Source organism: Harpia harpyja, chromosome 3, assembly GCF_026419915.1.
Source record: "Harpia harpyja isolate bHarHar1 chromosome 3, bHarHar1 primary haplotype, whole genome shotgun sequence".
In the NCBI taxonomy this organism is placed as follows: domain Eukaryota; kingdom Metazoa; phylum Chordata; class Aves; order Accipitriformes; family Accipitridae; genus Harpia; species Harpia harpyja.
Window position 1 is genome coordinate 43,265,247 of NC_068942.1, and position 13,829 is coordinate 43,279,075.

At 39.5% G+C, this 13,829-nt stretch overlaps 1 protein-coding gene across 6 annotated transcripts in view; it reads right to left on the reverse strand.

Moving 5' to 3' along the window:
- Positions 1-1,203: 1,203 nt before the first annotated feature.
- Positions 1,204-13,829, reverse strand: part of SIPA1L1 (signal induced proliferation associated 1 like 1) — a 230,561-nt gene continuing 217,935 nt past the window's right edge. For 4 of the 6 annotated variants that reach the window (XM_052782299.1, XM_052782296.1, XM_052782297.1 and 1 more), the window contains 6 exons: positions 11,196-11,294; positions 10,416-10,659; positions 7,224-7,370; positions 4,634-4,748; positions 4,067-4,148; positions 1,204-3,296 (listed from right to left, as the gene is read on the reverse strand). In XM_052782299.1, coding sequence (XP_052638259.1) covers positions 3,153-3,296; positions 4,067-4,148; positions 4,634-4,748; positions 7,224-7,370; positions 10,416-10,659; positions 11,196-11,294 — 831 coding nt within the window. In that variant the 3' untranslated portion in view covers positions 1,204-3,152. The remainder of the gene's footprint in view (positions 3,297-4,066; positions 4,149-4,633; positions 4,749-7,223; positions 7,371-10,415; positions 10,660-11,195; positions 11,295-13,829) is intronic. The other 2 variants (XM_052782302.1, XM_052782301.1) reach the window with 2 other exon arrangements.

A 13,829-nucleotide genomic window follows, 5' to 3' on the forward strand; every position in this document is an offset into this window, starting at 1 on the left:
TTTGAGAGAAGGCAGCCTTCTGCTGCTCTACCAGCCGCATCTGGCTATCCAAAACACTGTCACAGGGAGACCAGTACCTTTGCACCAGAACGTAGACAAGGAATACAAACCATTTCCAGGAATATAAAACATCACTTTCTTGGGAGAAAAGGGTGAAACAGGAAGGCAGCCCCGGAAGGTTACCCACGCTCCTCCCACAGCCACCCACCTTCTGCTTAGGCCAGTAACTACTCAGGCTGTGAGGAGATGCCTGCAAGTTAGATCTTGCCCTGGTTTAGGCTGACGTCGCAGTGCACACGGTGGAGCGTGGGAACCTCTGGCGCAAATTCATTATTAACGTGGGCAGGGTAACTCCTTGACCCGCAGGAAACTTTCTGCTTTGACTCAATTGCCAGTATCCAATTACAAATGGTAAGACAGCATCTAGTTTTCTTCCCAAGATTCAACCCCTATTTTTCAATCAGATGCTTCTATTTGTTCTTGCTGCTTCAGAGCTCTCTTGGTCAGATACCTTCACTGCCAGAAAGAGATGGATTTTCTTTCCCCACGTGCCTTTTAAGGATCCATTCAGTGAACCTGGAAGACACTTTTCCTGCAGACTGACCTAGTTCCACATTTTTGAGCCATGCAGAACGGTGATCCACCAGACCAAAAAAAGGTGTATTCAAAACATGTCCAATCCAAGGTTATCTCCCAAGTCAAAGGAAGGGATCTGGAAAACAAAACAAACCTAACACCTGATGTTGCATGCTCACAGGTTTGGCTCTGGGATGCTGAAAGCTGTGCATGCCCTTGGGCAGATGGGCCAGGCAAATTTAGTTTTGACCTAAATCAGCTTCAATTTTTCCAAGTAAGTTCTAAAATCCTGATAAATGATAAAAAAAAAAAAAAAAAAAAAAAATCACTGTTCCTCCTTTACCATATCAGCCTGGTGAAGCTTAGAATCACCATTAAAGGTAGCAAACCTTGTAAATGGCGGAAGAAAATACATTTGTGCAGTAATACAAATAAAAAGTCAAGGGATGAAGTGTGTGTATACATACCAAGTAATGGCCTTCAAAGGGATAAAAAGTAGAAATCTGATAGAGAATTAAACTCTTTGATCGCTAAGTGCCGAGAAAAGTGGTAGAAGAAGAAAGCAGGAACAAATGGACACTCTGGAAAGTCTTAAACAACAAACCCAACAAAATCAGACGAAAATGGTTTAGAAGAGCCTTTAAAATGAGTTTTATTGTCAGAATTTTACAAGTAGCCTTCAGTGGCATCATACAAGAAGAACTCTGTTGCAAAACTCTAATAAATAGTCTGCCCCAAGTCCCAAAATATTTTTTGAAATAAAATAAAAACCAAACTTAAAAGAGAATAAAAGCAAGACTTCAGGATGCTCAGAGATGTTAGCAATATTTCCCATTTACAAATAATATCAGGCATTATATAAATCTCCTTCATACAAGTCATTAAAAAACCCAAGACATTCTAAACCTTTACAAAAGCACTCCAGAAATAGTTCCAAAGAGATCCATTTCCATGACAAAACATCAGAGAAGAACTCCATGGGGATTAGCATCACAAATTAAGTTTGAGGTTGAAGTGTAGTGTGTACTTGTATGGAGCAAGATTAAAGAGCATGAAAAAAGGATTTGAAAAGAGCGTGGAAGTTTCTGTGACAAGACTATGCCCAATGATTTTAATCTGTCTATTTGAGAATGTGGTAAAGGGGAGGGAGTGGATGCTCTTGAAATTAACCTCCAAATATACTGCACTTTATGCAAGGCAATATTTTTTAAGGTAGTGACTGTATACTCAGAAGGGAGTAGAAAAGGTTTCTCAGCATGCTGCACAGTTCAATGCCTGTGCAGACTGCAGCGCTTAAAAGTCGTATTCTGACACCTAAAAGGTATTTTCTAGAGAGGTAACATGTTGTGGCAAGTTAGCTGTTCCTTCAAAGAACAAGAAATTAACTTTCTTGGCATGAGGCAGTTTGGGAAATCTCATGCTACACAGTTTCACTGGGGATTGGGGATTTCAGAGCTCCAATCCTATCCCAGTACTTTGAAAAACACACTTCTCTAATTTACCTTTACATCTGTCTACCATAGTAAAAGATTTATAAGACCTCTCATGTAATAAAACACAAGTTGAATAAACATTTCTCAAATCTGTTGTGATTTGAGAAGTCCAGAGAAATGGAATGGGAGGGCAGGTGCACGGAGAGGGTTTATGTGGATTTTTATGGAAACACTTCAGGGGAAAGAAATCTTAATCTCTTTACAACTTCAGCCTAAGTCTTCTGCACATACGCAAGTAACAGATTCCCCTGGAAGGGAAGGGGACTATACTTAAGTGGTACAGCAACACTACTCAGTATCTCTCAGCCTGCCTGATACAGCATGAACTGCAGCATGCCTAGTTTTGCTGTTTGTAAAGTTACTTGCAGCCATTGTTTCCACGGGAAACAAAGGCTACCAGAAATGCTAATGCAATAGATGTGTGATAATACGCCTCACCCATGGCCCACGTCTCTAGTCTCTCTCCAAATGTTATGATGCTGGTTGTACTGTACCATACACTATGGACACGCGTTCTCTGTAATGTATGGGAAGGTAGCACTAGCAATCAAGCGCAAATTGCTAAGGAGACACCTAAAACATTGCATTACATCCCCTTGTCTGTGGCATACTTCAGAAAACAATGTAAGAAGAGCAGTAAAATAAACATGTCTTTCTAATTTTCTAGATGTCATAATATTTGCCAAAGCTGCAAGGAAAAGCAGATTACCTGAAACAGAGAGAAAGAAGTTAATGGAAACAGAGGCAGATGGAACAGCAAGTCTGATCCTGCCTCCAAATCATTTTGTACATAACAGATAAAGAGACAATGTGCAAAAAATAGACATTCACATTTTAGCAGTTAAACTTTTATTTTACCTTTTTAAAATTATTTACTTTTTTTTTTCTACAAAAGGCAGACATTGATTGTTGATCTGCAATTGTTCTGAGTGCGCGCAGAGATGCGAAAAAAGGGTTATTGGAGGATGAAGGGCAGGGAAGTGCTCTGACTATACTTTCACATGTCATGATTAAGGTGGCATTAAAGCTTAAGTCCCAGTAATAATATTCATAACAGATAGTTTCCTTCCCCGTACACTGTTCTCAGTTCATATCAATTGTGTTGAAAACCCATTCGGTGAATTTCTTCAGTTTCTCGGTTGCATTCTGGGATTCCTCCTGTAACCTCAAGTTGTCTTCCCGCAAATGTTGCACTTCAGCCTGAAGGCTGGCCTTGTCCTCTTTTTCCTTAGGCATGAGGAAAAAATACAGATCTTAGTGGAAATTTTAGGTCATGCTTCCTAACTATATAGAGAGGCAAGAATCTCTTAAGAGAGCATAAGTTTCTTTTTTTATAAGGATTTTATGTGCAGTAACACATCGTTTTATATCTAAGGGACATTTGTGACATTTCATTCCTCACTTTTTGCTTGAATGAGTAGGATTTCTCTATATTAAATTCTAATACAGAAGATGGCTCCCCAAGTGATGAAATAAAATTGGGCATGCCCTGTTCTGTATGTACAACGTGTATATACAACTGCTGATGGCTAACTAAATAAGGGATAGGAAATATTCCTGCAAATACTTCCCCAGCTAAGAGACTTTTTGTCTGATCACAGCAGATCCTTCTTGGACCAAGCAGGCAGTAATACAATACAGTAAGTTTCCACAGTAGGAATTATATGTTTAGATAATACTCTCACTTTTCAACATCAGCAGCATATATTTACATGGACTAACTTAAAGCCTTTCGCAGTGTCACCTGAATTCGGCCTGGAGGTACTCTGAATCACCCTCCTAATTTAAGTGGAGGAACCAGATGCCTACAAATTTAGACACTCCACCCTAGCTTTGCGTAATTAGAAGTATGGCCTGCGAAAAGTAGCAAAGAAATGTCTTTCTCATACAAGGATGAGACTGTCACAGGCATGGTAAAGCAGTATTACATAGTTATTAATATCACCTACCAGCACTAAATATATGTCTTAGAGATTTTCTGTAGCTGAAATGTTTACCTTCCTTAAATCCTCTTGCAACATCTTCAGCAAACCTTCCAGCTGGTCCACTTTAGAGGCGAGAGTTGGAGGAGATTCTTTACTGTTGAAAGAAGGAAACAAGAATAGGTACTGATATGACTTACTATCTTCACATAGGGTAGCTAACAGCCTTGTCTATACCAAGTGGCTTTATGTAGCTATGCACTCAGGTACACTAAGAATTCACAAAATGAACAAAAAGAACCTAACAAAGAGTACATGGAACACATGCAGCACATTAATCAACGGAACAAATTTAACTCGTTATTAATTGGGGCCATCCTATCACTTAACTTCTCTCTACTTCTACTCATTATATGTGCCTTGAATTACCATTGCTTTGGACATGTTCACGAACGTCTCAGACTACCTGCAAAAAGGTTCAACTGTACTTAAGATTCTTCTGGTTTCACTTCCCACCACCATCTTCGTGAGAACTTGCGAAGAGTTCTGTGAAGCCTGGAGATGGCTTCCAAATAAAGGTGTTGCTACTCTTTTCCTTGGTTTGTAGCTGAGGAAGCCTGCCTATCTGGTGTATTTACTTACCCTGTATAAGGCTTTATCTGTGCAGTAAGCTGGTCCTCAGCCTGATCACCACTGGAGGCAGCACTCACAGGTCTGTGATTTTCATCGCCAGCAGCAAAGAATGAAGCTCGCTGAACTGAGAAGGCAAACATATAGAGAAAAACAACGGCAGCAGTAATGATTATCTGTTTATGCATGCTACAGTGCAACAGCTACACCGCAGGATCTCAAAGCAATCTAAGAAGTCTGTTTCAAGCAAGGTAAAGTGATGATACGACATACCAATATCCACTTGACAGAAGCAAACAGGCATTGCAAGTGTTTGCACCAGGTTCTCCACTGTATTGGATTCAACAAGCAAGCACTGCATGCTCACACAGATCATGCATCACTCTCAGGCTAAGCAGCTCTCCAGGAGGGAGATGCTAAAGAGGGCAAAGCAGAGATACTCTGGCAGTGCTCACAGAGTCCACCCAAGGCCAGTTCCAAGAGAGGCAAGAAGCCAAGCTGGAACAACAAGAGCTGTGCCGAACTTCCTGGGTACAACTGCATAACACTACCCAATAACTCAGTAACTACATTTAGCTTCCTTCACTCCGTAAAGGATCGGTTTATCTTGAGGAAAGAAAAGCTCACTATGCACAACTTACATGTGGGAAGTAAAATGACCAATGTAATTTTTTAGAACCTGAAATTTTTTCCTTATGCCTTAGAAAACGTTTTCAGATTGAAACGTGAAACCTCTTTCCTGCCTTATGTCTACACTTTTTTGTCCTGTAACTGCTCAGATGTTTTAACACATCTCTAAATCACTGTCACATGGTGTGACTGTGAACTCCCAACTGGGCCTACCTCTGGAGTTTCCTAGCACAAACAGTAACATAAACACTTTTTAGTTTAATAAATTAACATCTCTCTCCCTCAGCAGCTGCTGGTCTCTCACTGGAAATAGAACAGTATCATCCTTTTCTGCTGGGCAAATTTTTATTCTATGCTTTCAACAAGGCTAAAATTAACATGCCTTGGTGTTTGATGGTATTTTTCCTGCTCCTCTCTTTTTTCCTTTGAATGAAAATACTGAAGGTTGGTGTAGCTCAGGGATCCAGGCAGCTTTTGTTTCAGCTGGTTGCAGATACCACTATTTGTAACTGCAGGGGCTTGTGCTGAGGACACCAACGAACAATGTAGAAGAGAGGTGTCCAGGATCACAAATCAGAATTTAGGCTGCTTGGTACTTGTCAACCCCTACTGGCACCTGGCAGAGACTAGAGACTGGGATTATATTGACATCAGACAGCTATTCCCTCTCCAAGTCAAATCTGAATATATTTTTACAGCTGTGAGATAAAGGTGCCAGCCAACACATTACCCCAGCTTTTCTTCATCTGAGCTGTCAGTTTGTTACCTTCACCACACTGACTTTATTCACACGTCTAAAGAGACACACAAGTGAGTTTGGGACCTACAAAAGCGAGGGATTCAGGTTAATGAGGACAGTCAAATAAATCTAACCAAAAAAAGGGGATCTTTTAAACAGAAATTGCTGACCACTGTGAAACGCATTAAAACCTGGGTTTCATCCCTATGTGGTGGTAAAAAAACAATCACAACAAATTCATCTCTTGAGGACTAAGGCTTACTTTGAATACTCTTTCCCAAGACTGCAGAGCGGAAATATGAGACATGCTGATCCTACAACTCCTATAGCAATAGAGCAGAGCACACATGTACATCTTGAACACCAGCTTAGACAAGCACTGCCTTAATGATGTATATGGCTACTATCAGAGAACAGCCAAGAAAGGAAGTTACTTCACAGCCTTCTCCAACCATGCAGAATAATGTCTAAAAGATTCAGGATCAGCGAAAACACTTTCATGAAGGTGGGACAGCATTTATGCAGAGATTAGGAAAAGGCACTTCTGTTTAATGCACCTAGAAGACTTTTCCGTTGGATTATATTAACTGTAAGGTAAACTCCCTTTGGGCTGAAGTCTATTTAATTTTAAATTCAAATACATCTAGGCAGCTTATAGTTCTCTTCAGTTTACTAAGTGTCAAGGACATGGAAAGTGCCATAGGATGAAATGACACTTATGTGCAAGTCTACGTACTCAGCGTATGCAAAGGGAAGAACAGCAATGGAAAAGTATATAACAACAAGGCATATTTCCCAAATTACCTTGGCAGCGCACTTTGCTGTACTACAGAAACTTCTTGCTAGTGCAGTAAGCAAGCAATCATTAGTGTACTCATATGCTTTTCCCCTGCTATTTGACTTTACTTTTGCACTTTTTTGTCAGATGTCTTTTCCACTCTAGCTGTGATGTCTGCAACTGCTCAAAATGAGAAGTAGCCAGCTTCACTGAGATTTGGCTGAACCATAGCACAGAGGGATTACAGTATGAAGAAATGGTATCTGAGTATTACATACAAAGTTTTAGGCTCTTAAGACTTGAGTTGCTATTTTAAATGAACTTAAGCTTCAGCCTAAGTAGAAACAGTAACAACAAAAAAAGCAAGAGTCAAGATTAAAAAAACACCCAAACCCACTCCTTAATGAAGCATGCACAAAGACCAGCTTTCTAAATATTGTATTCTGCAAACTTACCTTCAAAGGCTTTGGCAGCATCTACCAAGTTTGACCAGTCCAGATCAGAGGCAGAATCAGGCAATGGCATAAGACCAGGGTCTGGCATGGGCTGCCGTCTTTGCTCCTGGATATCTGTGAGGGAGCTGTCTGAGGCAGAAAACTCTCCTAGAGTAATGCGGAACAAATTATAAACTCCATTGAAAAAAACCCAAACAAATTCCTTTCTTAATACTAATGCATCCCTATTTTTAATTTTTCTGGGATAGCACTTTCGGAACCAGAACTCAGTAGAATGTTTGATCAACTGTAACTGACCAGGTACAGCATGTTACAAGCCTGTTTCTGAGACAGTGCTTCTCACCAGGACATTCAGCTCCCTTCTAACCTGTCTGAATCTTTGCAGCTTAGCACTTCAAAAGCCAATCTCTGCCCCCCCCCCCCAGCACTGGGGCCAGAGGCAGTACTCTTCTACCCAACGATTCCTGCTTCTACACAAGCTGAAGATACTTTGGAGGGCTCTGCAGCTTGCTGGGGCTTCTACACTCCCTGGCACCTATTTGCTCCTGTAAACATACAAAATTGTGAGGGTTTTTTTCCCCCTCTCTTTACAATCTCGTAAACCAATGGGAGCAAACTAAGGCCTACCAAGATAAATCAGAACAAGAAAACCCTTAAAATTACTTCCAAAGCACTGCACATCTCTCAGCACTTTAGTGAAACCTCTTGATCTTTACTGAAAAATACCCACACCCATCCATAAGGTGGTACATGGCCCACTACGGAAAAAACACTGGCAAGCTCGAAAGAAGGATATAAGGTCCCTGTAATTTTTGTGCAAACTGGTGCCTAGCAAAGTGAAACACTTGAATTATTGCCGCTAATTAGGGAAAGACCAAATTGTGAACCAACAATTACCTACTTTATTTCAGTTTACTGGCTGGACAATCAAAAAATGCACAATGCCTGGTCAGTCAGCACATGTGTAAGCTCAGAAGCAGCAACAACTCACTTCCTCATGCCCTCTGTCAAGGCATAAAGAAAGTTTTGAAAAATTTGTGGGTGGTATTAGAAGCACCAGAGACGTAGGGGTGAGAAGATGGACTGGGCACCTGGGAGAAGGCTGCAGAGAAGAAGGGTATAGTGAAGAATCCATTTGGACCAGAGAGAACAGAAAGACAGCGTGGTGGGCAGGATACAAGCCCATTAGAAGACAAATGCCACTAGTTGTGTGGCTTACTGTTGCCTTTTTTTTTTGGTAGTCTAATAACTATATAACTTCAATAACTAGAATATCTTTCTAGTAACTTTAGCCAAATAATATTGCTGCCTGGGAAACAATGACCAGAAAAGCTACGCTGCATTCACTTTTTTGCTCAAAAATCTTGAATTTTTTTTTTTGTCTGTGTTTACTTTTTATAAATGGAAGTTCAGCTTGATATTAACACTGAGGATTCTTGCATCATCTTCCAAAAAGAGGGCAGTTATTTGAAAAGTTCTTAACATAAAAATATTTACAATTAGTGAAAAGATACACAGAATTAGAAGAAAAAACTAACCATATGAAAAATTACCTATTTTAAAAGTGTGAGTTGGATTGTTAATTAAGACAGAGGAGTAAATAAGAATATTTTTAGCTCATTGTTTTCCCTCTTCAAAACAAATGAAGGTGCTCTGGAATAGCTGTTCTTTGTTATTAAGATCTTTGAATTAAAAGAATTTTGAATAGCCAACAAATACTTGTGGTATTAAATATCCAACTGTACTTAATCCTTCTCTCAGCAAAGGCATGTGTAGGGTGGAGACAATTCATGTGCCACTCAAATAGGTGGTCCTTTTATCATGCAGGCCCTACCTTTTATAGAAAACAGAAAATCTTATTTTGTTGACAAATGTAGAAAGCTTATGTGGTAGGAGGAGTAACTGGTTTGGTGTGGAAGAGAATGTGACAGTGAAAGAAGGTTTTGTGGTTTTCTTTTCGGAAAATACAGGCATCTAATTAAAGAGACCAAGTGCTGCTACTCAGATGGCATCATTAATCTTCTGACCCCAAACCCTAAGAAGCCAAATCCACCAGCCAGTTACAAATGTAACCAAGTCTGCAAAGTTATTTTAGTGCATATAAAAAGCAGAAGTGAAGAGAGCTCAGTTTCCTAACTCTTACGCAAGAAACGTTATACAGAAACAACAGCTCATGAAAATGTCAGGTTCAACACTGAAAACTGATGCCTGGTGATCACAGACAGATGAAAAGAATTTAAAATAGATTTCTTCAGCAGCCTTCACTGTCAAATGTATCCGGTGTATCTAAATACAGACCATGCTTAGGGCCTACTATAGTGAGTTGAATCTATTGATAGCCTTCCATTTTCCTCTTGAAACATACCAAGACATGAATAAATCAGAGCAGACATGTACTTCTTCAGAAAACATTGCAGAATCCTACACTGTGAGATCTAGCTTTATTTCTGGAAAACCCATTTAGTACACATTTAATTATGAGGTACAGCGGGAACCTGTGAAAATTCCCTTTCTCACCGAGACATTCACATGCAGCAACACACAACCTATCAGATAATCCTACTGAGATTTTTCAGTAAACTGATGAGGGAAAGCTGAGTGCCTTCTTGACAGCAGTTTACCAAGTAACTTTTTCTCGTTAGCTGTTGATGTGTGACTAAAATAAGTAACTCAAGTCCTGTAAAATGAATAGGGTAAGGGAGTGAATTTAAAAACAGTTGGTGCAATAAAAGCAGTATCTGGTGTAGTTGTACATCCAAATGTCCACTAGTATTTATCCACTTTTATATCATTATTTTCCTAATAGTATTTTGTTCTCATAACCCCACACTAAAGGAACTGACACCTGAAGTTGTCACTGCTGGATAACCAGGCATACATTATTTGCCGATTGGTCCAACTGGTCCAGATGACTCCTGGAAGAAATGGTGCAAACTTACAGCCAATGAGGCAAATTTTTGTGCTCCCTCCACAAGGTAACTGCATGACCAGTCATGCAGTCTTACTATACCTACTGAAGTGAGAAAGAAAAAAAAAAATTCCCATCCTATTTTATGTTTTCAGGCATGTGACTTGACTCTCCTCATTTTAGCAAGATCAAGATGGAAGTACTAATTGCTGTAACAAACATTTTCCCTTAACATGACTCACAAAGGATTCCTCTGAAAGTAGAAAAATGGGAAATACACTTACCATGTAGTGATTTCATTCCCAAAGTATATGATGGTCTCCGCAGTGGCAGCGACTTTGGGAGAGAAGGGTACGTGCTGGTGAATAGTACATCATTTGGCATGGCTTGGTCCAAGAGCGAGGCCCGCGAGCTGAAGAAGTGGTCCCTTTGACCACTGTAAATACTCTCATCTGACAAAGTCCTTTGCAAGGCACGCCTTGTGGTAGGAGTGCTGGGAAAGGGAGACTGACAGGACAGAGTGTGTGACTATACATTCATAAAAACAAATAAAAAGAAATGAGAAAAAAAAATCAATAAAGAAACTTTTGAGGTCTATGTTGAAATTGTTTTTTAATTTTTTTTGTTGTTTAAATAAGAAAGCAAGTATTAACACAGTATTTTTTCAGAGTGGATAGGAAAAAGGTCTAAAGGAATCTGCTTTGAAGGAGATTATAACTAGATAACATATATAGGTCTTTTTTAGCCTATCTCACATTCTACCTTTTAAATACCCGTCAAAATTCCCCTGAAGTGGAAATCTCAGGCAGCCCTTGCGGATTCTAGAGCTGATGTGTAGCAGAGAGAACGTTTACAGAAACAGACTGAATGCTGCATAAACCAGAGCTCTCCCTTGTGCCCAGCGGAGGCTGCCTTCCTGCAGGCAGAGCACCAGCAAATGCCAACTAATTAAAAGTCTCATATTACTGAACAACTAGGAACGCCCACCACCGCTTTGATTCTTCAGAAGGATTTGAATCAAAATTAAGTAAATAGTCCCATGAGTAAGAGAACTTGTGTCTTACCCCCACCATCATCCCAGCTTCCTCCATGCTCCACATCGGAGAAAGAAATGCTGTGGTTAGCTTGGAGTTACATACTCTCTGGTCAGTGCCAGTGAGCTGCTATCAAAGAACACATAACCATTCCGATCAGCAGAGACACTGATTTTCATGAAACGTGTAGCACCATAACTATCTCTAAGACATAACATTTCTTTACGGTTTGGTTAAAATTTGGTCCAAAGGCTTTCATGAAGAAACGGCAAACAAAAAGGAAGACCTCAACACCCCCATTTGCTCTGTAAGCAAGTTTAAACAAAAAAGGAGATAATGAGATTTCCTGAAGGAGTGATTAAACATTATAAAGAGTTGCTCATTTGCACAAAAAATAGTTCTCTCTTCTCAGAAAGAGGAAAAAAAAACATTTAAACAGACGGTACTCTACTCCTGTGATCAAAATCCTACACTACAAGGTGGGAGAAGAGCGTGGAGGAGGGACTATTGGTACTGTACAGTGGAAGACGATCTGCCAGTCTTTTTTTTTTCCAAAATGTTACAAATTTTAATATTAAAAGACTGCCGCATGTTTTGGTTTCATGATTAAGGATCAGAAACAACTAACATCACTTCAAAAAACCTGCTATCATCAAAAGACAAGGAAGGAAAGAGAAGCCATGTCCCATGCGAACTTTCTAATACATCAAATTTTCCCTTCTGCATTGCATCCCTCAGGACATGTCCATCACAGTATGAAGCTTGCATATACACTCTGGTACACAGTTGTCACTATGTTACATTGAGGATCAAGCTGCTTTTTTATTCTGAAATTCAAAAGCTCAGTCAGCAGGTTCACGTTATGATCCAGTGAAATCTCCCAGTACTTGTCCTGAAGTGGCAAAGGAAAAGAAAGAGCTGCTAAGTCAAGCAGCATTTACTCGAGGGTGGTATAGTTCACTTAGTGTTAAAGAATTAGGAGCTGGAATCACCAGTTAATATCAGATGTTGAGATTAAAAGGTTGCACAGATATGAACATCTAATGGAGTTGGAACAGAGGCAATATGAGTAGGAACTGTCTTCTGGTAATAGAGCAGAGGGAAGAGAAAAAGAAGGGTGACTTGTCTGAGAAGATATAATGCTTAAGTAGTAGGTAACGAGATAAGGAAGGCTGGCAAGATAATAAAAAGACACACAAAACACAAAATCACAGCCTAGAACAAATTCTACTAGCAAACAAAGCCTTTGGCAACCAACAGACAGGAAGGAGGAATATTTTTGGTCTTTGTGCAGTGAACCAATGATGGCTATTATCATTCTCTTTTTTTTTTTTTTTTTTAAACTGTCAAAAAAATTTATGCTGCAAGAGCAACTTTTTTGTAAGATGAAATATAAATCATGCAGTGGGCAGAAATGACAGTTACTTTTAAAATGGTAAAGATTTAATTTATTCATGTGATAGAATGTTATTAACCTGCTGGAATTTACCAAAAGTGTAACCTGAGTTAACGTACTTTCTACAGTCACCAGGAAACAAAGATCAGGGTAAGAATTGATTCACTAACCCCAAAGCAGAAAAACTTGGGAACATACACACTTTTCATGGCCTTCATGTCACCTCTTTAAACAGAATGGAATTTCTTGGAAAGAGAACAATCCCCTTGCTCAAAACAACCAAAAGGAGATGCTCACATCGCCCATGTCCCACTCCCCTCAGAACTACCACAAATCTAAGAAAAAGATGTCTTGCCATTGGCAAGGGGTTTTTTTGCCTCTGTCCTCAAAGCTAATATCTGAAATAATCTGTGTACGGAACCTAGCACTTACAAGCTTCAATAAGCCACTTTGGGTTTTTACAAGCAAAGAAAGAAGTTGCAGCTCTCTCTTCTGCATGGTTGCTGTGGAAACCGTTTGGACTCTAGATGATGAGCCTGGGCTGTTAAGCTGATTAAGAAATCAAGATGTTCTCTTCAAAATGATGGATTTTTAAAATTAATATATGCACTTTTGTGTTATACATATTTTGAAACACATCAGGAAATATTTCTAACTATTTATTCTGTATAAATATTTGTTTAAGTTTAGGGAGCATTCTTGGTCCTTGTGCAGTAACAGGATTAGACAGGCATAAAAGCGTGCTTTTTGCAAGGAGTTTCAATACTGTCAAGAAGTCACTGTCTAGTGATGCAATCAGAGAAGAACAATTCAAATGCATAAGACGACACTACAGGATTTTCCATGAGCCAGCAGTCCTAAATGTTCTTTGCAATTTGGCATACTAGTCTCTTTAAATTTCACACAGAACTGTAATATTGCAGTGACTGTAATAATGAAACTGTTCCCCAAATGTATTTCTCTATTAGGCAAGTCTGTGACAAACAGATGACTTTCTGTCCATGATGAGAAGTGAGGAAATGCCTCGCATTTTAGCTTCCTGTTAAGGGTGATAATAGAAAAGATCCTATCTGAGAAACTCTTGAGTCCAATGCAAAGTCCAACCAAGTAAGCTCTGTATGAATGAACGCTTCAGCTCTGACTGCTTTGAAAGCACTCAGCATTTTCTACAACAGAAATCTTAAGAGCTTCATGGCCTTCATCCTTTTCCAAATTGTGAAGCATTTGCTTTATTAGTTGATATGCCTAGGCAGCAATGAACTCAATCA